We start from the raw sequence: 18,525 nt of genomic DNA, 5'->3' as shown, positions 1-18,525 counted from the left end.
TAGCAGCTCATATGCCAGTAGTTTTATACAAAAGAAACAACGTTTTGGCCTGTGGCCTTTCTCAAGTCTCCACTGTCTCAAAACGTTGTTTCTTTTGTATAAAACTACTGGCATATGAGCCGCTAGAGTGTGCGGTGTCACTCTGTTCGTCACAAGTTCAGTGGAAAACTCACCTCCCTTTGAACCACTTTAAAATACTGACCCTCCTCCTCGCTCCACTCTAGCTCCCTCTTTTTTGCCCTGTCAGATGGGAAATGATTTGGACGAGAGTAGGCACATCAGTATTCAAATGAGCCAGGCCCAGGGGGCCTCTTGTAGGCCTGCCTGTCATGAGCTGAGTTGTGGGGGGCTTTTGCTCATCGGCTTGGCTTGGCTGGGTCGGCTTCCCTTCACTGCTTGCCCCCCCCCCCGTCTCGGCGAGTTCCTACCCTGAGGTTTTCGTTAGAATTCGAATGCTGTGCGGCTCAGTGAAGCGTGCTCTGTAGGTGTGCGCATATGTGTGAGGTTTTTGTGGTGGTGATATATCGGGACTCCCCTGGTTAATGCTTCCCTCTACTGGTGACTTGGCCCTCAGGAGCAAACCATGTGTGGGAAAGAGGTGGATGCTGAGATCAGTGTGGCATTAAAATATCTTGTGTGGTCTGTGTGAGGTTGTCTGTCTGAGGCTGTCAAAACTTGCATGAAAAGAATGGAACGAAGGAGGCGTTTGACTGTGCAATTTTAATTTCATTACACAATTAAATAAGTAAATGGGGCATTAACATTTTCACCATGCCATTTTCTGACCTTTAAAGAGGATCAGTAAAACTAAAATTGCATTCAATTAAATATTACAACAGTTCACTTTAAGGGTATGCTCCTGTAAGTTTCTTCTGAACACCCTGGGGTGTTATGTGTAAACTTCTGCCATAAGAAATATCTGTTCAGCTTCCTTTTTAAGATTTCTGTACGTGTCAAGCCCTCCTTTCGTCTGTAGACTGTGAGTGAGACAGACATGCCTGTCACATGCCATCCTGGGGTGTTAGTCCTTTATGTTCGTTCAAATGTGGCTCTTGGTGGAGAAATGGCACAGGGGCTTCTCTGGTTACAGATTGCTGCTACTTATAAGTGTTTTTCTGAGGGCTCTGGTGACAGCCCCCTTTTTTCCAGGCACGCCATTGGTGTAGGCCCCTGCTAAAATATCTCTGGAGTCTGACTGTCTTAGACTGCCTATCTCTGCCCCCGTGGGCTCGCTCGGGGGGTGATCCTTTTTTTGGAGGGAATTGGGGGTGACGCCACTGCAAATGTGTGCAGTGGAGGGGTCGTCGTCGCCATGCAAACAAGAGGTCGTCCTGCCCCGGAGGAGTGCAAGGTCCCACCTGCCTGCTGCGTTCTCGTTCACGTACCTGTGACCTGACCTCACTAGACCAAAACAGAGAAACCAAAAATAAAGGGAAAAATAACATACCATCTGGTTTAAAGCCAGCTCTGGTCTTATTTTTTTTTTTTTTGCGGTTGCCCAGGCTTCTGTCTGACTGAAAATAAGAGACGTAAGAAGGGGGTTCGAGCTGGGATATAGGAGCTGGAGGTTTAAACAGTGGAGGTGCGATGTTTGGACCAGAGTTCTCCCCGAGGTTGATGCGACGGGTCAGTTCTGCAGTCATAACGCTAAGCAGTAAGTTATTGTTTGGATGAGGACGGCTGGGAAGGAGGGTGGGGTGGTGGTATCAGCTAATTTGATGCATGATGCATGAGGCATGAAGGCCAGGAGTCGGTCAGGACCACCACTCCCATTTCACAGTATTGCATGGGGTTTACAATGCCAATACAAGGCCCATTGGCACTATTGTTGCTACTATAAATGGGAGATGATGTTCTGGAAAGCCAGAATGTTTTTTTAAATGAGCGGGAATGAGATGGGGGAGGCGGTGTTGATAGTGCCCTGCCCTTGTTGTGATATCAACCTTCTGTGTGATTGGATGATGATGATGAAAATGACAGACTTGTGTTGGGGTGAGGCGTGTTCCTTTGTGTTCCATCGACCCTGTTCCTTGTTGTTTTTGCAAGTGGTTTGAATGTGATGTCAGTGTAATGTCAGTGATTATGTTCTTCTTATCTTCTTCATTTCGTCTGACTCTTCATGCCAATACAATTTTTAGGTTGTTTTGTTTTTTATATTGTGGGCAGTTTTGTTTATATTGTGGCTAGAACTGTGAAATATAACCCAGGAGTAGAAAAATAATAGCATGTTGCGTAAGAGAAATGGAGCGAGCTGATGGCTCAAGATTCTCATTTGACGCAGACATCATCATGCCTCTCTCTGCGGGACGTTAACTCTTTCCATGGCAACAGGCACCCTACACCGTCACCCAACCCCTCCACACACACACCCAGATGTGTTTGTCTGTCGTTGAGTCAGGAAAAAGATTCCTGGATTCGTTGACATGAGCTTGTTTATCTTATTTCTTTGCTCTAAGATGATGACACTGTTAAGAACATTGAAAATGCATTATGAAACACGTGTTTGTAGCCTGAGGAAGAGCCAGGGGCTCGAAATGTTGCATGAAAAATAAATTAAAAATCTATCAAGGGAGCTATATAGTGTGCGGATCATTCTCTTTTACCTTTGAAGTCATACTTTTCTGATCCAGCACCCATCCGAAATTATGGAAAAGGGATGTGCGTGGTCACACATCTACACTGTTATGCAGCGTGTATTTTGTTGTAGTTATAGGCATTAAATATAGCACACACACATTTTTCTCTATTCTGAAGTGAGTCACCTGTCAGATGCATCATGATGTCAAAACAGGGTTTGTGTTTTAATTAAATCATAAATGTCGGAAATGAGGTGAGGTATTTGGTGAGTGCTGGAACGGTAGTCACAGCATTATTTGGCTTGGTAGTGCTTACACTACAGCTGTTACCTGACAATGACACACTGGCTCTCAGGAACCACTTAGCCTATTCACACGCCTGTAAACAGCAGTGGGGGACTGCTGGATGGCTGTCTGGCTGGCTAACATCCCATGCTATCACACACACCACCCAAAAATGAAACCCCATCCCCACCCCATCCACCCACCAATTCACACACGTTAGCACTCGGTGTGGCTGCACAGCCGTGAAGATTACGGTCACTTAGCACAAGAGAGAAAGGACCAATGTCAGCATGGTGACCGGTTGGCGGTATGTTCAAACAAACTCTTGTGCCCAGGGCGGACTTACACTAGTCCCATTTTCTTTCCTTTTAAATTCATTTCTAAGACCTGATCTGCTGTGTGTGTGTGTGTGTGCGTGCCAGGGGGATAGGGCAATGGGGGAGTAGATGAGTGATACCCATTTGCCAAAGTGTAATTGCCCTGATGACAGCGCTACAAGGCTAGGGGGTTTAGCATGTCAGACACAAGGGAGGCTTTATTTGTAGTGGCTGTTTGTAATCACAGGGTATTGCTTAGGCGCACTGAAATATCACATTTCATTTTCCATTGTCGGATGATGTTACGAAATGGCTGTTTGCGATGTTTCCAAGAGTGTTTCCAAGAGTGCAAAGACATTTTATACAAACAAAACACCCCTGTTAATCTCGTCTAGTCAGTCTGCTCAGGAATCACCACAAATAAGAGCTGACTTGTCCATAAGCTGCACATTCTGTGCCAGGCCCTTACACTGATCTGGCTCTGGGTCAGATCCGCTGCATGTGGAGACCAGCTCTGGGCCAGATCTGCCCCACAACTCAACCAGCTCCCACCTGAGGACTGAAAAAAACATCCTGGTTAAAGTTGAAATGGTGAGAAAATGAATAAGACATGAAGAGATTCTTGAATTTCCCCTGGAGGATCAATAAAGTATCTATCTATCTATCTATCTATCTATCTATCTATCTATCTATCTATCTAGATCGATCAACTGGGCCAGTGAGAGCTCCAGTCCTCTGAGGAGAGCGCAGGGTAAAAGTGTCCTTATAAAGATGCTTTATGAGCTCTGCATGCCTGCAGCCACCCAAACGGAAATAACACCCAGAGGTGCTCTAGTGTTACAGTCGTCGCTCTCGGTTATTGGCTGGTATTTTGATAGGTAATATGTATTTTCCCCGATGACCCTTTTAATAGCACACTTAGAATAGTGCTCCACTAACTGGCAGGGCCCAGAAGGGTCTTTCCCTCCATTGTGAAATAGAGTTGTGAAATGAAACGGTCATCCTTTTCTCTCATGTTCAATTGACACCAGTTCCATTTCTTAAACTTTGAGAACATTTTAAGTAGATGGTTATTCCTCTGAATGAAACATGGCAGATCTTATATTCATCTCAAGGGTTCAAATGACAGCAGTTCCATGTCTTACTTGCCCTTTAAGACCAGGAAGATCTTATATCCATCCATTTCTCACATGAGGCGATGATGATGATGATGATGATGATGGAGGTGCCCCTGGCAGGAAAACAATCTCACACTACCAACTTCTCACTGTCCCTTTGACGCAACTGTGCAATTCTGCATGGATGCACTCCACATCTCACATGCTATTTGGGGAAGCATTCTGAGGCAACGCACCGTGGTTAGCGTGGTGGTGGAGGAGACCTGCAAGGGTCACATGAGACAAGGAAAGTTGTGTCTTTTGAATCAGATGATCAGAAGTCTTTGTTATGATGACCAAAGTAATGTACAGTAGTGCCAATGGATACACACCCCGTAAACAAATCTATGGGCCTTCATGCATCTTTCTCCTTTACTGGGATGAGGCAGATAATAGTGGGAGTTTGGTGCTCCATGCAGCCCTACTTATTTGCAGTCGGGGCAATTGCGTAACATCGCCCCGAGTTGGTAATTGCTGTGCAGTTATTTCTATTCCTGACCAAATCAAAGGCATCCAGTGAACAGAGGAGGCTGTTTTGTGTTCATCTCCTCCCTGTTGGTGTGTGTGTGTGTGTGTGTGTGTGTGTGTGTGTGTGTGTGTGTGTGTGTGTGACTAGTATCATTGGGCCGCTGGCTTTTTTCTGGGTTTGGCTGGGAGGAGTCAGGAGGGCTGTGCGGTGTGTTTATTCTGGTCCTTGGCGGCTGAATGTCGTGTTTCTCTGAGGTTTCCTGTCAAGATGCCTGTGGCTTTAATCACCAAGCTTTCATTAAAGAGAAAGTGTGGTACGACTCTGCATGTATGTGTGTGCTTGTATACATTGTGTGTGTGTGTGTGTGTGTGTGTGTGTGTGTGTGTGTGTGTGTGTGTGTGTGTGTGTGTGTGTGTGTGTGTGTGTGTGTGTGTGTGTGAGATTGAGGAGAGAAAGAGAGCATGTTTGTGTGTTATGCATGTGTGTGTGAGTAAGTGGTGCCTGTTTGTTTGTGAGTGTGTGAGAGCTCGAGGAGAGAAAGAGAGTGTGTTTGTGTTTGTGTGTGTGTGTGAGAGCTCGAGGAGAGAAAGAGAGTGTGTTTGTGTGTGTGTGTGTGTGAGCTCGAGGAGAGAAAGAGAGTGTGTGTGTGTGTGTGTGAGAGAGCTCGAGGAGAGAAAGAGAGTGTGTGTGTGTGTGTGTGTGAGAGCTCGAGGAGAGAAAGAGAGTGTGTTTGTGTTTTGTGTTTGTGTGTGTGTGTGTGTGTGTGTGAAAGGGAAAGAAAGCAAGAGAAATGAAGAAAAGGCAGAAAGGAAAGAAAAGCAGAAGTGTTTGGGCCTGACGTACACCTCTCTTTATTTGATTCTGTTCTTGTCAGTTCTCTCTGCAGTGCCTCTTGCGTGCAATATAAGCTCCCCTGGCTCCGGACGGCTAAGCTCTGCATGCAGAATTAATTCATTTCAAGGAATATTCCCTGACACTAAGCCAGACTTCTCTATTTAAGGCAATAGAGAACAACTCTGAAAAGGCAGGCTTTTGTGCTCGCCTCTCTCATGACACTCTGCATTAGACACTTACTTACTGATATCTCTGAGACAATGAAGAAGTCTCAGCGTTGATGATGAGTGCACACTGTATTTCTGATTTAGGTGTGTGCATTAGACAAAAAGATTAAGATGGGCATGGAAGATGACTTTGGCATGACACATAGTGGGATGAGATGAGATGAGGTGAGGTGAGATGAGATGTTCGTGAGACCAGGTAATGAGACCTCCAGAACTGTCAGCCCACACTGATAAACGAGTCTGGCATGGAAAGGTCTGTCTTAGAGACATGGAGAGAGAGAGAGAGACAAAAAAAGAGAGAGACCCATGTCTGTAACCTGAGAAATGTATTTACAATTAACAGTGTCTGTCTCTGGCCCCAGCCGTGGCGCAACTGGCTGGGGCACCTGCACCGTATGCCGGCGACCCGGGTTCGATTCCCGCCCCGTGGTCCTTTCCGGATCCCACCCAGACTCTCTCTCCCACTCATTTCCTGTCACTCTCCACTATCCTGTTGCATTAAAGGCATAAAAAAGCTCCAAAAAAATAAAAATAAAAATATACAAAAAAAACAGTGTCTGCATCTGTTGTAATAGCACTGCAGTGACACTGAGATTGTTTATGCATGATTACATGGGTGTAAGCTGGAGGAGGCTTGCTGTGTGAGATTGTTTATGCATGATTACATGGGTGAAGCTGGAGCAGGCTCACTGAGATTGTTTATGCATGATTACATGGGTGAAGCTGGAGCAGGCTCACTGAGATTGTTTATGCATGATTACATGGGTGAAGCTGGAGGAGGCTCACTGAGATTGTTTATGCATGATTACATGGGTGAAGCTGGAGCAGGCTCACTGAGATTTTTTATGCATGATTACATGGGTGAAGCTGGAGGAGGCTTGCTGTGTGAGATTGTTTATGCATGATTACATGGGTGAAGCTGGAGCAGGCTCACTGAGATTGTTTATGCATGATTACATGGGTGAAGCTGGAGGAGGCTTGCTGTGTGAGATTGTTTATGCATGATTACATGGGTGAAGCTGGAGGAGGCTTGCTGAGATTGTTTATGCATGATTACATGGGTGAAGCTGGAGGAGGCTCACTGAGATTGTTTATGCATGATTACATGGGTGAAGCTGGAGGAGGCTCACTGAGATTGTTTATGCATGATTACATGGGTGAAGCTGGAGGAGGCTTGCTGTGTTAGATGGGCTTCGTCCTGAGCTGACATACAGTATATGACAAGAGGATATGACCAGGTCCAGGCGATCTGGTGTGCAGAGGGGGTCACTCACTCACTCACTCACTCACTCACTCACAGGGACATTAAAGAGTGACTCCTGGTAGCAAATCCTTTGAGTACATGCCAGGACTACACGTGGTGGGATTAAGCAAATTGAAATGTAAAATAATGTATGCTTCTCTACTCTCTTGTCTCCAGGTCCACCAGCTGTACATCGGCAGAACGGACCTGTCACGGATGACTCCGACGCTCAACGAAGGTAAAGACCCTCTCAATGTTGTGAACAGGACTCTTTGTGTGTGTGTGTTTGTTTGTTTGTTTGTTTGTTTGTTTGTGTGCGTGTGTGAGAGAGAGTGAATAAATAAATATGAATTAATAATTAAGGCATCCGAGGAGTGGGGACTTTGTAAACTTGCTGCCTGCCTCCCTAACACAGCTGTCCCTGTAGTGGCCGAAAGCTGCACACAGGGCATCATGTTGCTCAGTGAAAAACAGGAAACGTGACCATTTACTCTGCAGATTTTTTTTTTGTAACAGCACCACCACAACTGATATAAAACTAAAAAATAAAGCTCAGCTCAAAAATCACATATAAATGGGAAAACAACAGACCCCACCCATGCTTCTATTAATACAAAACAGCCCAAAACACAGATTAGCAGTAATTATCTCTATGGCTTATTAGGGAGGCCTAAAAGATTAACATCTCGTTCTGTTACACCAATTTAAGTGGATTTGAGGAGTGACATTTGCTCCTGTACAAGGCTGTCAGTCTTGGTTGACAGAAAGGTGTAGCACAGGCTTTTTCTAAAGATTACATTTGGAGTGTGACACTGCGCCATAACCCATTCAGCTGTGTCAGAACATTCTCATTCTCTTTGTTTATATATAAACGTTTGGTATACACAAACCCTTGTTTCTGCCTACAGCACTTTTTTTTTTTTTAAACATCACTCGCCCTCTAGTGGCACAGAGTTGTAAAAGCAGTTGCCAAAAACTGTTCATCCATGAGATCATTGGCCTTGTCCTGAGTGTTCACATTTCACTGAGCACTGACCATTGGAACAGACACACATACAAACGCACACTCACATGTAACCACACAGAGACACACACAAACACGCATACCCTCTCACATGCAAACACACACAGACACACAAACATGCACACACTCTCTCACGTGCAGAAACACAGACACACAGAAGAATGCTGAATCACAACACGCAAACACACTCACACAGTCACACATAAACATAGTCCCACACACACACACACACACACCCACACACACACACACACTTGTGCATCTGCGTCTGCTGCATCTGGCTCAGGAACATGTCCTGAGAGCATAAGAGATTGCTGAGCAGTGAGCTTGAGTGGACTCTCTCTCCATTTCTTTCTCTCCCTCTCTCTCTCCTTCTTTTCTTTCTTTACTTCCTTTCATCTTTTCACTCCAGCTCATTCAATTAGTGTACACATCTGCGCTGTGTAAGGGTGTATGTGTGTGTTTGTATGTGCATCCATGCATGTGAGTGTGTGTATGTATGTGTGTTTGTGTTTGCATTTGCATACATTTGCATTTTCCCTTGCTCATGATTTTGTGTGTGTGTGTGTGTGTGTGTGTGTGTGCGCCTCCTTCAGGCAGATGATGGAGCAGCATCAGATGCAGGCACAAATGGAGAGGGAGCGACGAGCTGTGGGATCTGCAGGTAGGAGCGCTCGAGTGCTAATGCACAAACATCCACCGAGTCTCCCAACAAGATGGCGTCCATTCATAGTCAGCACACACACTGAAACTATGCCCATTAAAATGACATACAGTACTAGCAAATACATTTTAATTCTTCCATTATACTTACAAATACTTACAACACGCATACTGGAGCGCAACACCATCCAGATGTGCACATCTGTGTGGCATGCATGTGCGTTTGCAGCCGCCACTTGCAGATCTGCCATTTGGTTTCACTTAGTATCGTAAATAATCTATTGGATGAAACCACCATAGATTGTGGGGAAATGTGTTGAAAGCATACTTTTAATGCTGGATAAAATGCTGCCTGTTAGCAAGCATCAAGAGAGAACTCTTAGGACGCGTACAGACGTGTACGCATCATGCACATCCTGAGGGACAAGCAGAGGAGTGGGCTAGTGGCAAAGGCAATACTGGAACACGCTGTGTAATGCTGCCGAGGTGTTTCGTGGAGTTTATTAGTCATTAGAAGATGCTTAGTGTCGAGATGAGCATCAGAACAGTAGCCAATAAAGCACCAATAAAAACTCACAGGAGAGGACGGAGTATGTGCATCAGAGTACGTGCATCAGAGTAAGCTGTGCGCATCGCTCTGTGGTTTAGCACAGAGACACAGGTTACATAAAGCAGAGAGAGAGAGCGAGAAGGGGAGAGAGAGAGCGAGAAGGGGAGAGAGAGAGAAAAACGCAGCCTCTGTCGAATCTTATGCTTTCAAACCTCATTTTGATTTCATTCTCCTTTCTACTTCAGTTCTGATTTCACTTCTCATGCTTGTTCATGTATGTAGCCCACCCCACTATGTCCAGCTGGCTAACACAGACAGCGCTCCTCACCCCAGAGCCCCGAGCTCTCAGTGGGGATATGTGTGGTGTGGTGGGATAGGATACATGCTTTAAAGCTACAGCTCCAAGCTGCTATTTTATGCCATGTTGTATTTCATTGCTATTTTATGCCATATTGTTGTTTAAGTTTGGTTGAGGTTTGGGTCAGCTCCGTTTAAGTTTGGTCAGTGAGGGACTGCACTGATTTTTCACTGTGTCGTCCTGAACTAACTGATAAAAAAAGAGAGCTGACCCCAACCCTCTGAGTTCTATTATGTCATTTCTTCTTTCGCTATGCACTTGATTTCATCATTTCTCACTCTTTCTCTTTCTTTGTGTTTTATTTTTGTCTACCATTTTCACCTCTCTCCTTGCTCCTCCTTTCACTCTGCCTCTCTCTCTTTCTGCCTTTCTCTGCCCCCCTCTCTCTGTCTCTGTTCCTCTCTCTCTCTCTCTCTCTCTGCCCCTCTCTGTCTCTCTTCCTCTCTCTGTTCCTCTCTCTGCCCCCTCTCTCTCTCTCTCTCTCTCTCTCTCACTGTGTTTAGTATCCACCCTTCAGTTCAAAGTGTCTGGCGCTGCTGCCGCTTCCTCTCCCTCCCAGTCCGAGTCTGTCGATTACCGGCAGTACCGGGCCAACACCCTCCCCCCGGCCTACATCAGGGCGGCCGCCTCCTCCCCCTCCCCACCTTCCCCCTGCTCCTCCTCGGGCTCCTCTCAGGAGCGGGACGGCAGCGGCGGAGCTGGAGGTGGGGGGAGCGCCTGTCACGCATGCGACTCGCCCCAGCGGAAGGCCCAGCAGCAGCTCTCGCAGCTTTCCACCTCACTGGCCTCGGCCTTCATGCCCGTGCAGCCGGCGGTCAACACCCAGGGCCGCAAGGTGCGCCAGATCCCCCTCTCCCCGCCGGCCGTGCGCCACATGCCCCCCCCAGATGCAGGCCGAGTCCATCCCCCACCCCCACCCGCTGCCCCCCAAGCATGGCACCTGGTCGGCGTCGTCGGCCGCCATGCACATGTTCGCCCCGCTGCCCGCCGCCGCCTCCTCCTCCCCGCCCGTGAGCGCCAAGCAGGTGTGCCCGCAGCCCGTGCTCCCCGTGGCACTGCCCCTGCCGCCCCTCAACAACAGCGGCAGCAACGGCCGTGGCGGCAAGGGTGCCCCCTCACCCCACGACGCCCACCAGCACATCAACGGGGCACCCGAGGAGTACTACCACACCCAGCACCACCCACACCCACACCCACACCACCACCAAACACCTCCACCACCCCTGCAACCACTGGTCCCCATGCCCCCTCAGCTCTCTTACGCCCCCTGCTGCGAGCCTGTCCCCCTGCCCCCCGTGAGCGCTCAGCTGCCCCCTCAGGTCTCAGCCCACCTGTCCCAGTTCCCCTCTCCCTCTGCATTCCTCCAGCAACAACAACAACAACAACAACAGCAACAACAACAACAACAACAACAGCAGCAGCAACAGCAGCAGCAGCAGCACATGTATCCGGGGTTGCCCCCCTACAACACCACCTCTCCCCCCTCTTACACCCTCCTCGAGGGGGCCTCTCCCAAGACGACACCCTCTCCTGTCTTTCAGGCTCCCCCACCTCTTATGAGTAAGTACCAGAGGAGCTGAAGAGGGGAAGAGGGAAAGAGGGCTGTTGGATGACGACTCTCAACTTTGTACACAGTAAACATGTGTGTGTGTGTGTGTGTGTGTGTGTGTGTGTGTGTGTGTGTGTGTGTGTGTGTGTGTGTGCTTGGGGTTTGTGTTGGGGGTGGCTTGGGATGTGTTTGTTTGGCAACAGTCCCCCCCTAATGACACCTCCAACACAAAGCAAGTCTCTGTCCGTCCAGTGTAACAGGCCCAGTGACATGCTACACATACATACAGGCTCCAGCTCGCTTTCTGCCTAAACCAAAGGAACTCGTTTGACTAACAATGCAGCCCTTATATGTGCCAAGTTCACACTCACACTTGCCGTCACTCAAACACACCTGCCCCCTTGTGCGTGTCACACCTGTGACTGGTTAACTGAGGCCTGCGGGTTGTGACTGTGCGTCTCGTAACTACGATGGGAAACCAGCCCTGAAATTGCTGACAGTCTGTGTTGCTTTGCACTATAAAGGGAACGGGGGAATCAATAGGGCTCAGTGGGCTAAGGTTGCTTTTGCCTGCAGATTTTAGCTTCCCAGATCAGGTTTCCAGTCAATGCAACACTCCTGAGGCGCTAACCTGGCATCTCAGCACTGCCTATTGCGGCAGAGCAGCAAGAGACCTAAAATTTAGAGCAGCAAGACACCTAAAATGTCCAAATTTAGAGCAGCAAGACACTGTCCACATTTGTGGACACAGCAGATGTATACCTTTCAGAATGCTGTGGATTTATGTGTTGCTTTGAATAACACAGAGACACACATATAGCCAGACTACCTAGACATGTATGGCTGACCCAGTCAGTATCTAAGTCAGTAACGTTATATAAATCCAGTGCAGGCTGTAACACTAACCTGTCATCTTAGCTCTGGCATCTATAGAACTTTTGAATGTCTCTCTCTCTCTCTCTCTCTCTCTCTCTCTCTCTCTCTCTCTATCTCTATCTCTCTCTCTCTCTCTCTCTCTCTCTCTCTCCTCTCTCTATCTCTCTCTCTTTCTCCTCTCTCTCTCTCCTCTCTCTCTCTCTCTTTCTCCTCTCTCTCTCTCCTCTCTCTCTATCTATCTATATATATCTTTCTCCTCTCTATATATCCTCTATATCTATATATATATATCTCTCCTCTGTAATCTCCTCTATCTCCTCTATCTCCTCTCTGTCTCTCTATATATCTCTAATATGTCTTGCCCCTCCTTCTATCTCTCTATATATCTAGCCCCAGGCTCCCCCTGGACCCTGCCGTAGCACCGGTCTTCGATGGCAGCCAATCTCTCCCCCCCCCACCCCCACGGCACCACCACCGGGGCCCCCACCGCCAAGTGTGGGCGCGCCTCCCACCCCCCCTCCACTGCCGGCTAGTGGAGGTCCGGGGGGGCAAAGCAAGGAGGCCCCCCCAGCTGGGCTGGCGGCAGCCTTAGCAGGAGCGAAGCTGCGCAAAGTGCAGAGGGTCGGTCATGCCATGTCACACACACACACACACACACACACACCTTAAAACACTTCATAACACAGTTCACAATTCATAATAAACACAGGGCCTTAATTTTAATGCCAGGCAAAGTGCAACGTCAGTCTATGAGTAAAGTTCTTGTGCATGAACTAAAGCCATGAAGTGGCATGTTATCCACCATTGTCTGTTCTTAGCTAATATATTTTGTGTCGTTATTAAGCAAGCTTTAGTTAGACTTTTCACCAGATAAAGTGCTTAAGTCTGCTGAAGCTCAGTAAGGCATGTTGCATGTTGAGTAACTTGCAGACAGCACTAATGCAGGCCACACAGGTGTAGAATAGTCCTGTAGCTTAGAGATTTGTTTAGTTGTGAAACAGAATTTGGCAGTATATCGAAATATGACAATAGTCTACGCACAATGAATCTCTTAGGACACTTCACGTTGTCATGTTCAGTTGTGAAGGTATTATTACCCAAAGGTTTGAATGCATGTTGTACAGCTTCAGGTTGCATCTTCAGAGCCCATACATTTGACTGTAACTTAATTCACATTATTGGCTGGAAATAATGTGAATTTGCCTCTCTATACTAATACTGACAGTCATGCTTTTTTCGTAAAAATTAAGCAGCGATGTCTTGAATCCAATAGTATTTGAGTATTTTTCACTCATTTTGTTTCTGATAATTGCTGTGAATAAATGAGTCGGTCTTCATTTCATGTCATCATACTGACTGTGTGTTTACCTGATGGTGTACTAATTCCCTGCACTGTCCGTATGTGCAGTCGGAGGAGGCGTCAGGGCCCGCGGGGGTCAAGAACGATGGTAACCGGTCAAGTGGCGGCAGTGGAGGCAGTGGAGAGGGACTCATGCAGGAGATGAATGCCATATTGGCACGAAGGTGCGTTATTCCGATCCATTATTTATCACTCATTGTAACGTAGTCATCTCTATATAGTCTGTTAAATGCTTTACATATAAAGCTGTTGTACAAGAATGCAAAGAGTATATTTCGATTTTAGATAATGATTTCAGTCATCATGATGAACATAGTGAAAGAATGAAAAAATAATATGAAAAATTAAATATTGAGTTCTTTGCACATCTACTCAGGATGCATGTATCGTAATATATTCTGAAAAATGAGTAGTGAGTGATTTAATTTCTTTTTTTACAGGAGGAAAGCTTCAGAGAAACCTGATGAGGATAACCAGAAGGTGTGTTTCCCTCTGTTGTTTGATGTTAATGTACTGCAATTAACATTTGTTTGTTGGTGTTATATTCATGTTCTTATCTTGCTTTCCAGGAAGAGACGAATGGCTCCCCCTCACCCATCACACGAGGTTCTTCTCTACAAAACTCAACAGGTTGCTGGGCAGATTCAATGAGGAGATAAATCGTAATGGACATTATAGTATCAGCGATATCATAATTAAAACAGTAGTCATTGAGTAATTAGTTCAGTCATTTAAACATTTAGTTCAAATTATTTTAATTGATATGTTAAATGTGACTCTTATTAATGATGCACTCGAAACGAATGTGTTGGTAACAACACAAACTGTGTTGCCCTATCTGGAGATAGACATCTGTTAAAAAAAAAAAAAAAACAAGTTGTGGTGTTTTCAACACATACTGTGTACACTTGAAACTAATAACAAAAGCAATATGTTGGAAACAACACAAATTGTTGTTGTTCTTATCTGGACATAGAGATGTGTTAAAAAAAAAATTCAAACACATTTGTTTAAGAGTGTGGATTCCTTCATAATAATAAGATTAGTGTAGATGGATTAGGTAGGAGATGTATTGATGGGTGGCTCTCCCTGAATCCACTTTGTCACTGGAGTGCATTAAACTCCACTTGAATTAATCCATCCACTAACAATGATCCGTCTGTCTTTCAGACCTCGTTAAAAAGCCATGGGATCGAGCCAACTCAACAGACAAATCTTCAGCTGTATCAAGGTAGGAGACTCACAGTCTTGTATCTCCCAGACCTCTGCATACAGTACATCTCTCATACAGACATATACAGGTGCTCACAGACAGACACAATAAAATTGGGTTTCATAGCAACTAAGGTAAGGTGAGCTGATATGACACCCAAACATCCAATATTGATTCAGTGCTGGTGAACCAATTGCTTGGAACCAGTTGCTATGGCTAAATGAATAGCTTGCTGCTTTGAGCATTCAACAAAGGCCTATCATCACAGAAACGCAGGTATGCAAAAGGTATGCCAGGAAAACAGGGCTCTTCTTTTCATACACCCATGTGGACATTGGTAAATGATTAATGATTCAAATGGTTTGATTCATATCTAGAGTAGGATTCAAATGATGAACAAGACAAAGTTGCTCTCATATTGTCCCAGGTAGCCCACATGTGAAAAAAGTATACTTCCTTGACCTATTTTTTGCTTACTACCTTTGTTTCACACTTGGCTGTATTTGGTATTCTAAGGCAGTCTAACCTCCTCCAGAGTCCCTTTGTTATCTTGATGAACCTTTTCTTTACCTGTACAGGGTGAAACCTGTTGGTACCAGCAGCGATGGAGACACAACAGAATATGACAGAATGAAACAGGTATTGCTCTTACAGTGTGTGTGTGTGTGTGTGTGTGTGTGTGTACACTTATTTAAATGATTCCTTTGCTGGATACTCATAATTATGGATAGTTAAGTATAAGTGACATTCAAATAATGTATTGTTTTCCAATGAGTCTTCTGTAAGTAATACGTGACACTCCAATAATTTATTGTATCCCAATGAGTCTTCCTGTCTCTCAACAGGAGATTTTGGAGGAAGTGGTTCGTGAATTGCATAAGGTGAAAGATGAGATTATTGATGGTAAGTTTGCTGAGTCATTGATACTGAGTCATGGTTAACAGGCAAAAAATAATTGTGTAACAATCTATAAATAAACAATGCAAGAGTATGTACGGATACATAAGGATAAGACGGACAAGACTCTCTCTCCTTCAATAACTAGTATAATTGTTTTTATGCTGATATATTTGACAAGTTTTAGAATAGAAAAAGCTCTTTTGCATTCACCATGTGTTTTACTTCTAAATATTAAATATTCATAGCATCCATAGCTGGCTTGCCATCTATATATAGTTGTGCTTAGGGCTTCCTTATTGTTTAGTGGCCTTCAGTGTAGGGTTGACAGAAGCTTATTATATCAACATTGCATGATTATCTTTAGGCCTATCAATATGACTGATTTCAGCAGTTCTTTATCTGAGTTATCTGGCTGACATCAGTTTGACATCAATCTATCGGTATTTTATCATAGAGAGGGCCTTGGCAAATGTATTTTAGAGCTTTTCACGTTTAATGCTGTAGTACACAAGATGCTATTGAAGCTGCAATAAACATTTCTTAAAGGAGAATTCCGGTGTGATATTGACCTAAAGTGTGTTGAAACATGATACCAAGTGTGAACGTATGTCTCATAGCTCATCTTGGCTTGTCCCCTGCACTCAGAAATCTGGCGAAATCTTCCAGTAGCAGCAACTGGAATCCATGAATTTCCACAGAATTATTTTTGGAATCTGATCCCTTAACATACCTGTTCATTCGTACTCGTCGCTCGACTTATCATGACTAAATTCAACATGGCGGCGAACGGTAAACTTCCTGAAGGTACTGTCTGTATAAATCGTCTTGTAAATAAACTACCAGTACTTTTTCAAAGTTCTCAATGTCTCGTTTTAAATGTCAGGGACCTCGGAAGTCTACGAATAAAGTGTGGAGCTACTTTGAGCCTCGTAAATGGTGTAAAACAGTGATTTATTTGCATGGCTAGGCCAATGCCCGAGGCACCCCCTTTGAAAAGCTGTTGGTAGCATCGGCTAACTAGCGCCAGATTTCGGAGTGCAGGGGACAAGCCGAGATGAGCTATGAGACATATGTTCACACTCGGTATCATGTTTCAACACACTTCAGGTCAATATCACACCGGAATTCTCCTTTAATTCTTTTTTAAACTGTATGGAACATCACTAAAAAGTATTATATTAATTGAATATACTTTATTGATCCATATTTTTTTGTCATGAGTTCCCTAGTAATCTGAATAGTATTTCTTTAACCAATGGTTTTGTTATTATTGTGTGTATTATAGCACTTTGTACATATTTTTCATATGGTCTGTCTTGCAGCCATAAGAAGAGAAGTGACCAGGCTGAGCTTGACATAATCCTCCCGGGATGTGACCACAGCGGACAGAGAGGGGGGGGGGAGATGTAGAGAGAGGTGCTGAGTTTGCAGGGAATGTTTCTACATTTCTATAATGTCATGGGGAAGGTTGCCACGAAATTGTTGTGCCCAACAGTAGCATCTGCTAAGCAAAAAAGCTGGAGAAAGTGAAAAATAAGGCATAAAAAGAGAACGAAGAACAGGAAGACAAAAAAGTGAAGAGAGTTCAGCGAATGCATGAATGAATGAATGAATGAATGAATGATTTGGTGTAAAGAAAGGGATGAGAGGATGTTGGACACTCACACTGTATTTTCTATTTTCCTGTATTCAAAGATTCAGCCCAATGTGTGGCCTGCTGCCCATAGTCTGTCAAGTCTTACAGAAAAAAAACATATATGTATTAAATCTGGCAAAGCTTTTTGTTTTCTAAGTTTTTATTGTTTCATTGTTTTATTTGACATAAATAAATATTACTGTTATAATAATTTTATTACAATTATAGATATAGAGAAAGTTGCACACCATCTATGTCAGCCTTTTATATTTTATATTAGGTTCTTTATTCTTTGGTTTTTGATAAGCACATGTAGGCCTCTGTCCTCAGCAGGGTTTTCTAAAGAGATTTTATTTTTCTTTGCCAACAGATGTATAAGATCACTGGAGATGTTTGTTTTTTTAAGTTTGAACTTGAATTGGTTGTGTGGACTGAACTGGTTACTTTTTTGGGACACTATGACCTTATGATGCATCAGTATGACCTTTTGATTTATATTATCTTTTTCAGTAAAGTTTGGCTGGAAAGATATGGTGAACGATCAGGCCTTTCAGTATATACTTTGAGTAGATTATTCCTTGTTTTAAATGTTGATAAATGGGTTTAAACATATCCGTTGGACTCTTCTGTTTTGTTGTGCATTTCTGAAATATGCTGAGCATGTTCTTTGGAAAACAACTTCCCCCCAAATATAATCAGTGATAATAGAAGTTGACGTTTCAGTGTTTGCATTGCATACATTACATTACATGTATCCATTTAGCAGACGTTTCAGTGTTCAACTTGGATATTTGTGTTATTATTGTGTCAGTGGTTGCTGGTCATGTGCCCAAAATGGGAAGGGCTATAAATTGATAGTTATGTATGTAAATGCAGTTCTATGAGTTTCGGATGACCGCCATAGCACCGCCTCTGTAGTCATGAACTAGAACCATCCCTGAATCAAACATGACTTATTTACAGTCTGCTATCATCACAGCTCAATTAACAAAAGCACCATATTTCAGATAAGACAAAACCAACAAACCAACCAACAACACAACAAATTTCATGCATTAATATCAATGACCATGGCATGAGAGCCCAAGGGAAGTGTTATGAAAAGGCCTTGAGTTAGATACATTAAGCTGTAACTGCCATCTTTGGAAGCCTCTAGAACTTGAGGCACATGCACTGTGTCAATTAGAATAGACAAGACAGGGCCACAAGAGGAAAACCAAGACCTTCATTTGCAGCACAAGCAGAGCTAAGGAACTGAGACACTGAGGAACTGTTCCTTCAGCTTTGG

At 44.6% G+C, this 18,525-nt stretch overlaps 1 protein-coding gene across 1 annotated transcript in view; it reads left to right on the top strand.

Moving 5' to 3' along the window:
• evla (Enah/Vasp-like a) overlaps window positions 1–17,849 on the top strand; it is a 32,854-nt gene extending 15,005 nt beyond the window's left edge. Inside the window, 12 exon segments of the mRNA XM_048228326.1 lie at window positions 7,286–7,346; window positions 8,729–8,796; window positions 10,207–10,580; window positions 10,582–11,267; window positions 12,548–12,749; window positions 13,537–13,652; window positions 13,929–13,968; window positions 14,058–14,118; window positions 14,659–14,719; window positions 15,280–15,340; window positions 15,547–15,604; window positions 16,924–17,849. Of these exon segments, the coding sequence (XP_048084283.1) occupies window positions 7,286–7,346; window positions 8,729–8,796; window positions 10,207–10,580; window positions 10,582–11,267; window positions 12,548–12,749; window positions 13,537–13,652; window positions 13,929–13,968; window positions 14,058–14,118; window positions 14,659–14,719; window positions 15,280–15,340; window positions 15,547–15,604; window positions 16,924–16,961 (1,826 nt within the window). The 3' untranslated portion in view covers window positions 16,962–17,849.
• Window positions 17,850–18,525: the final 676 nt, after the last annotated feature.

The sequence above is a fragment of the Alosa alosa genome, chromosome 19 (assembly GCF_017589495.1).
Source record: "Alosa alosa isolate M-15738 ecotype Scorff River chromosome 19, AALO_Geno_1.1, whole genome shotgun sequence".
Lineage (NCBI taxonomy): Eukaryota > Metazoa > Chordata > Actinopteri > Clupeiformes > Clupeidae > Alosa > Alosa alosa.
This window is presented reverse-complemented; position numbering and strand designations above follow the sequence as displayed.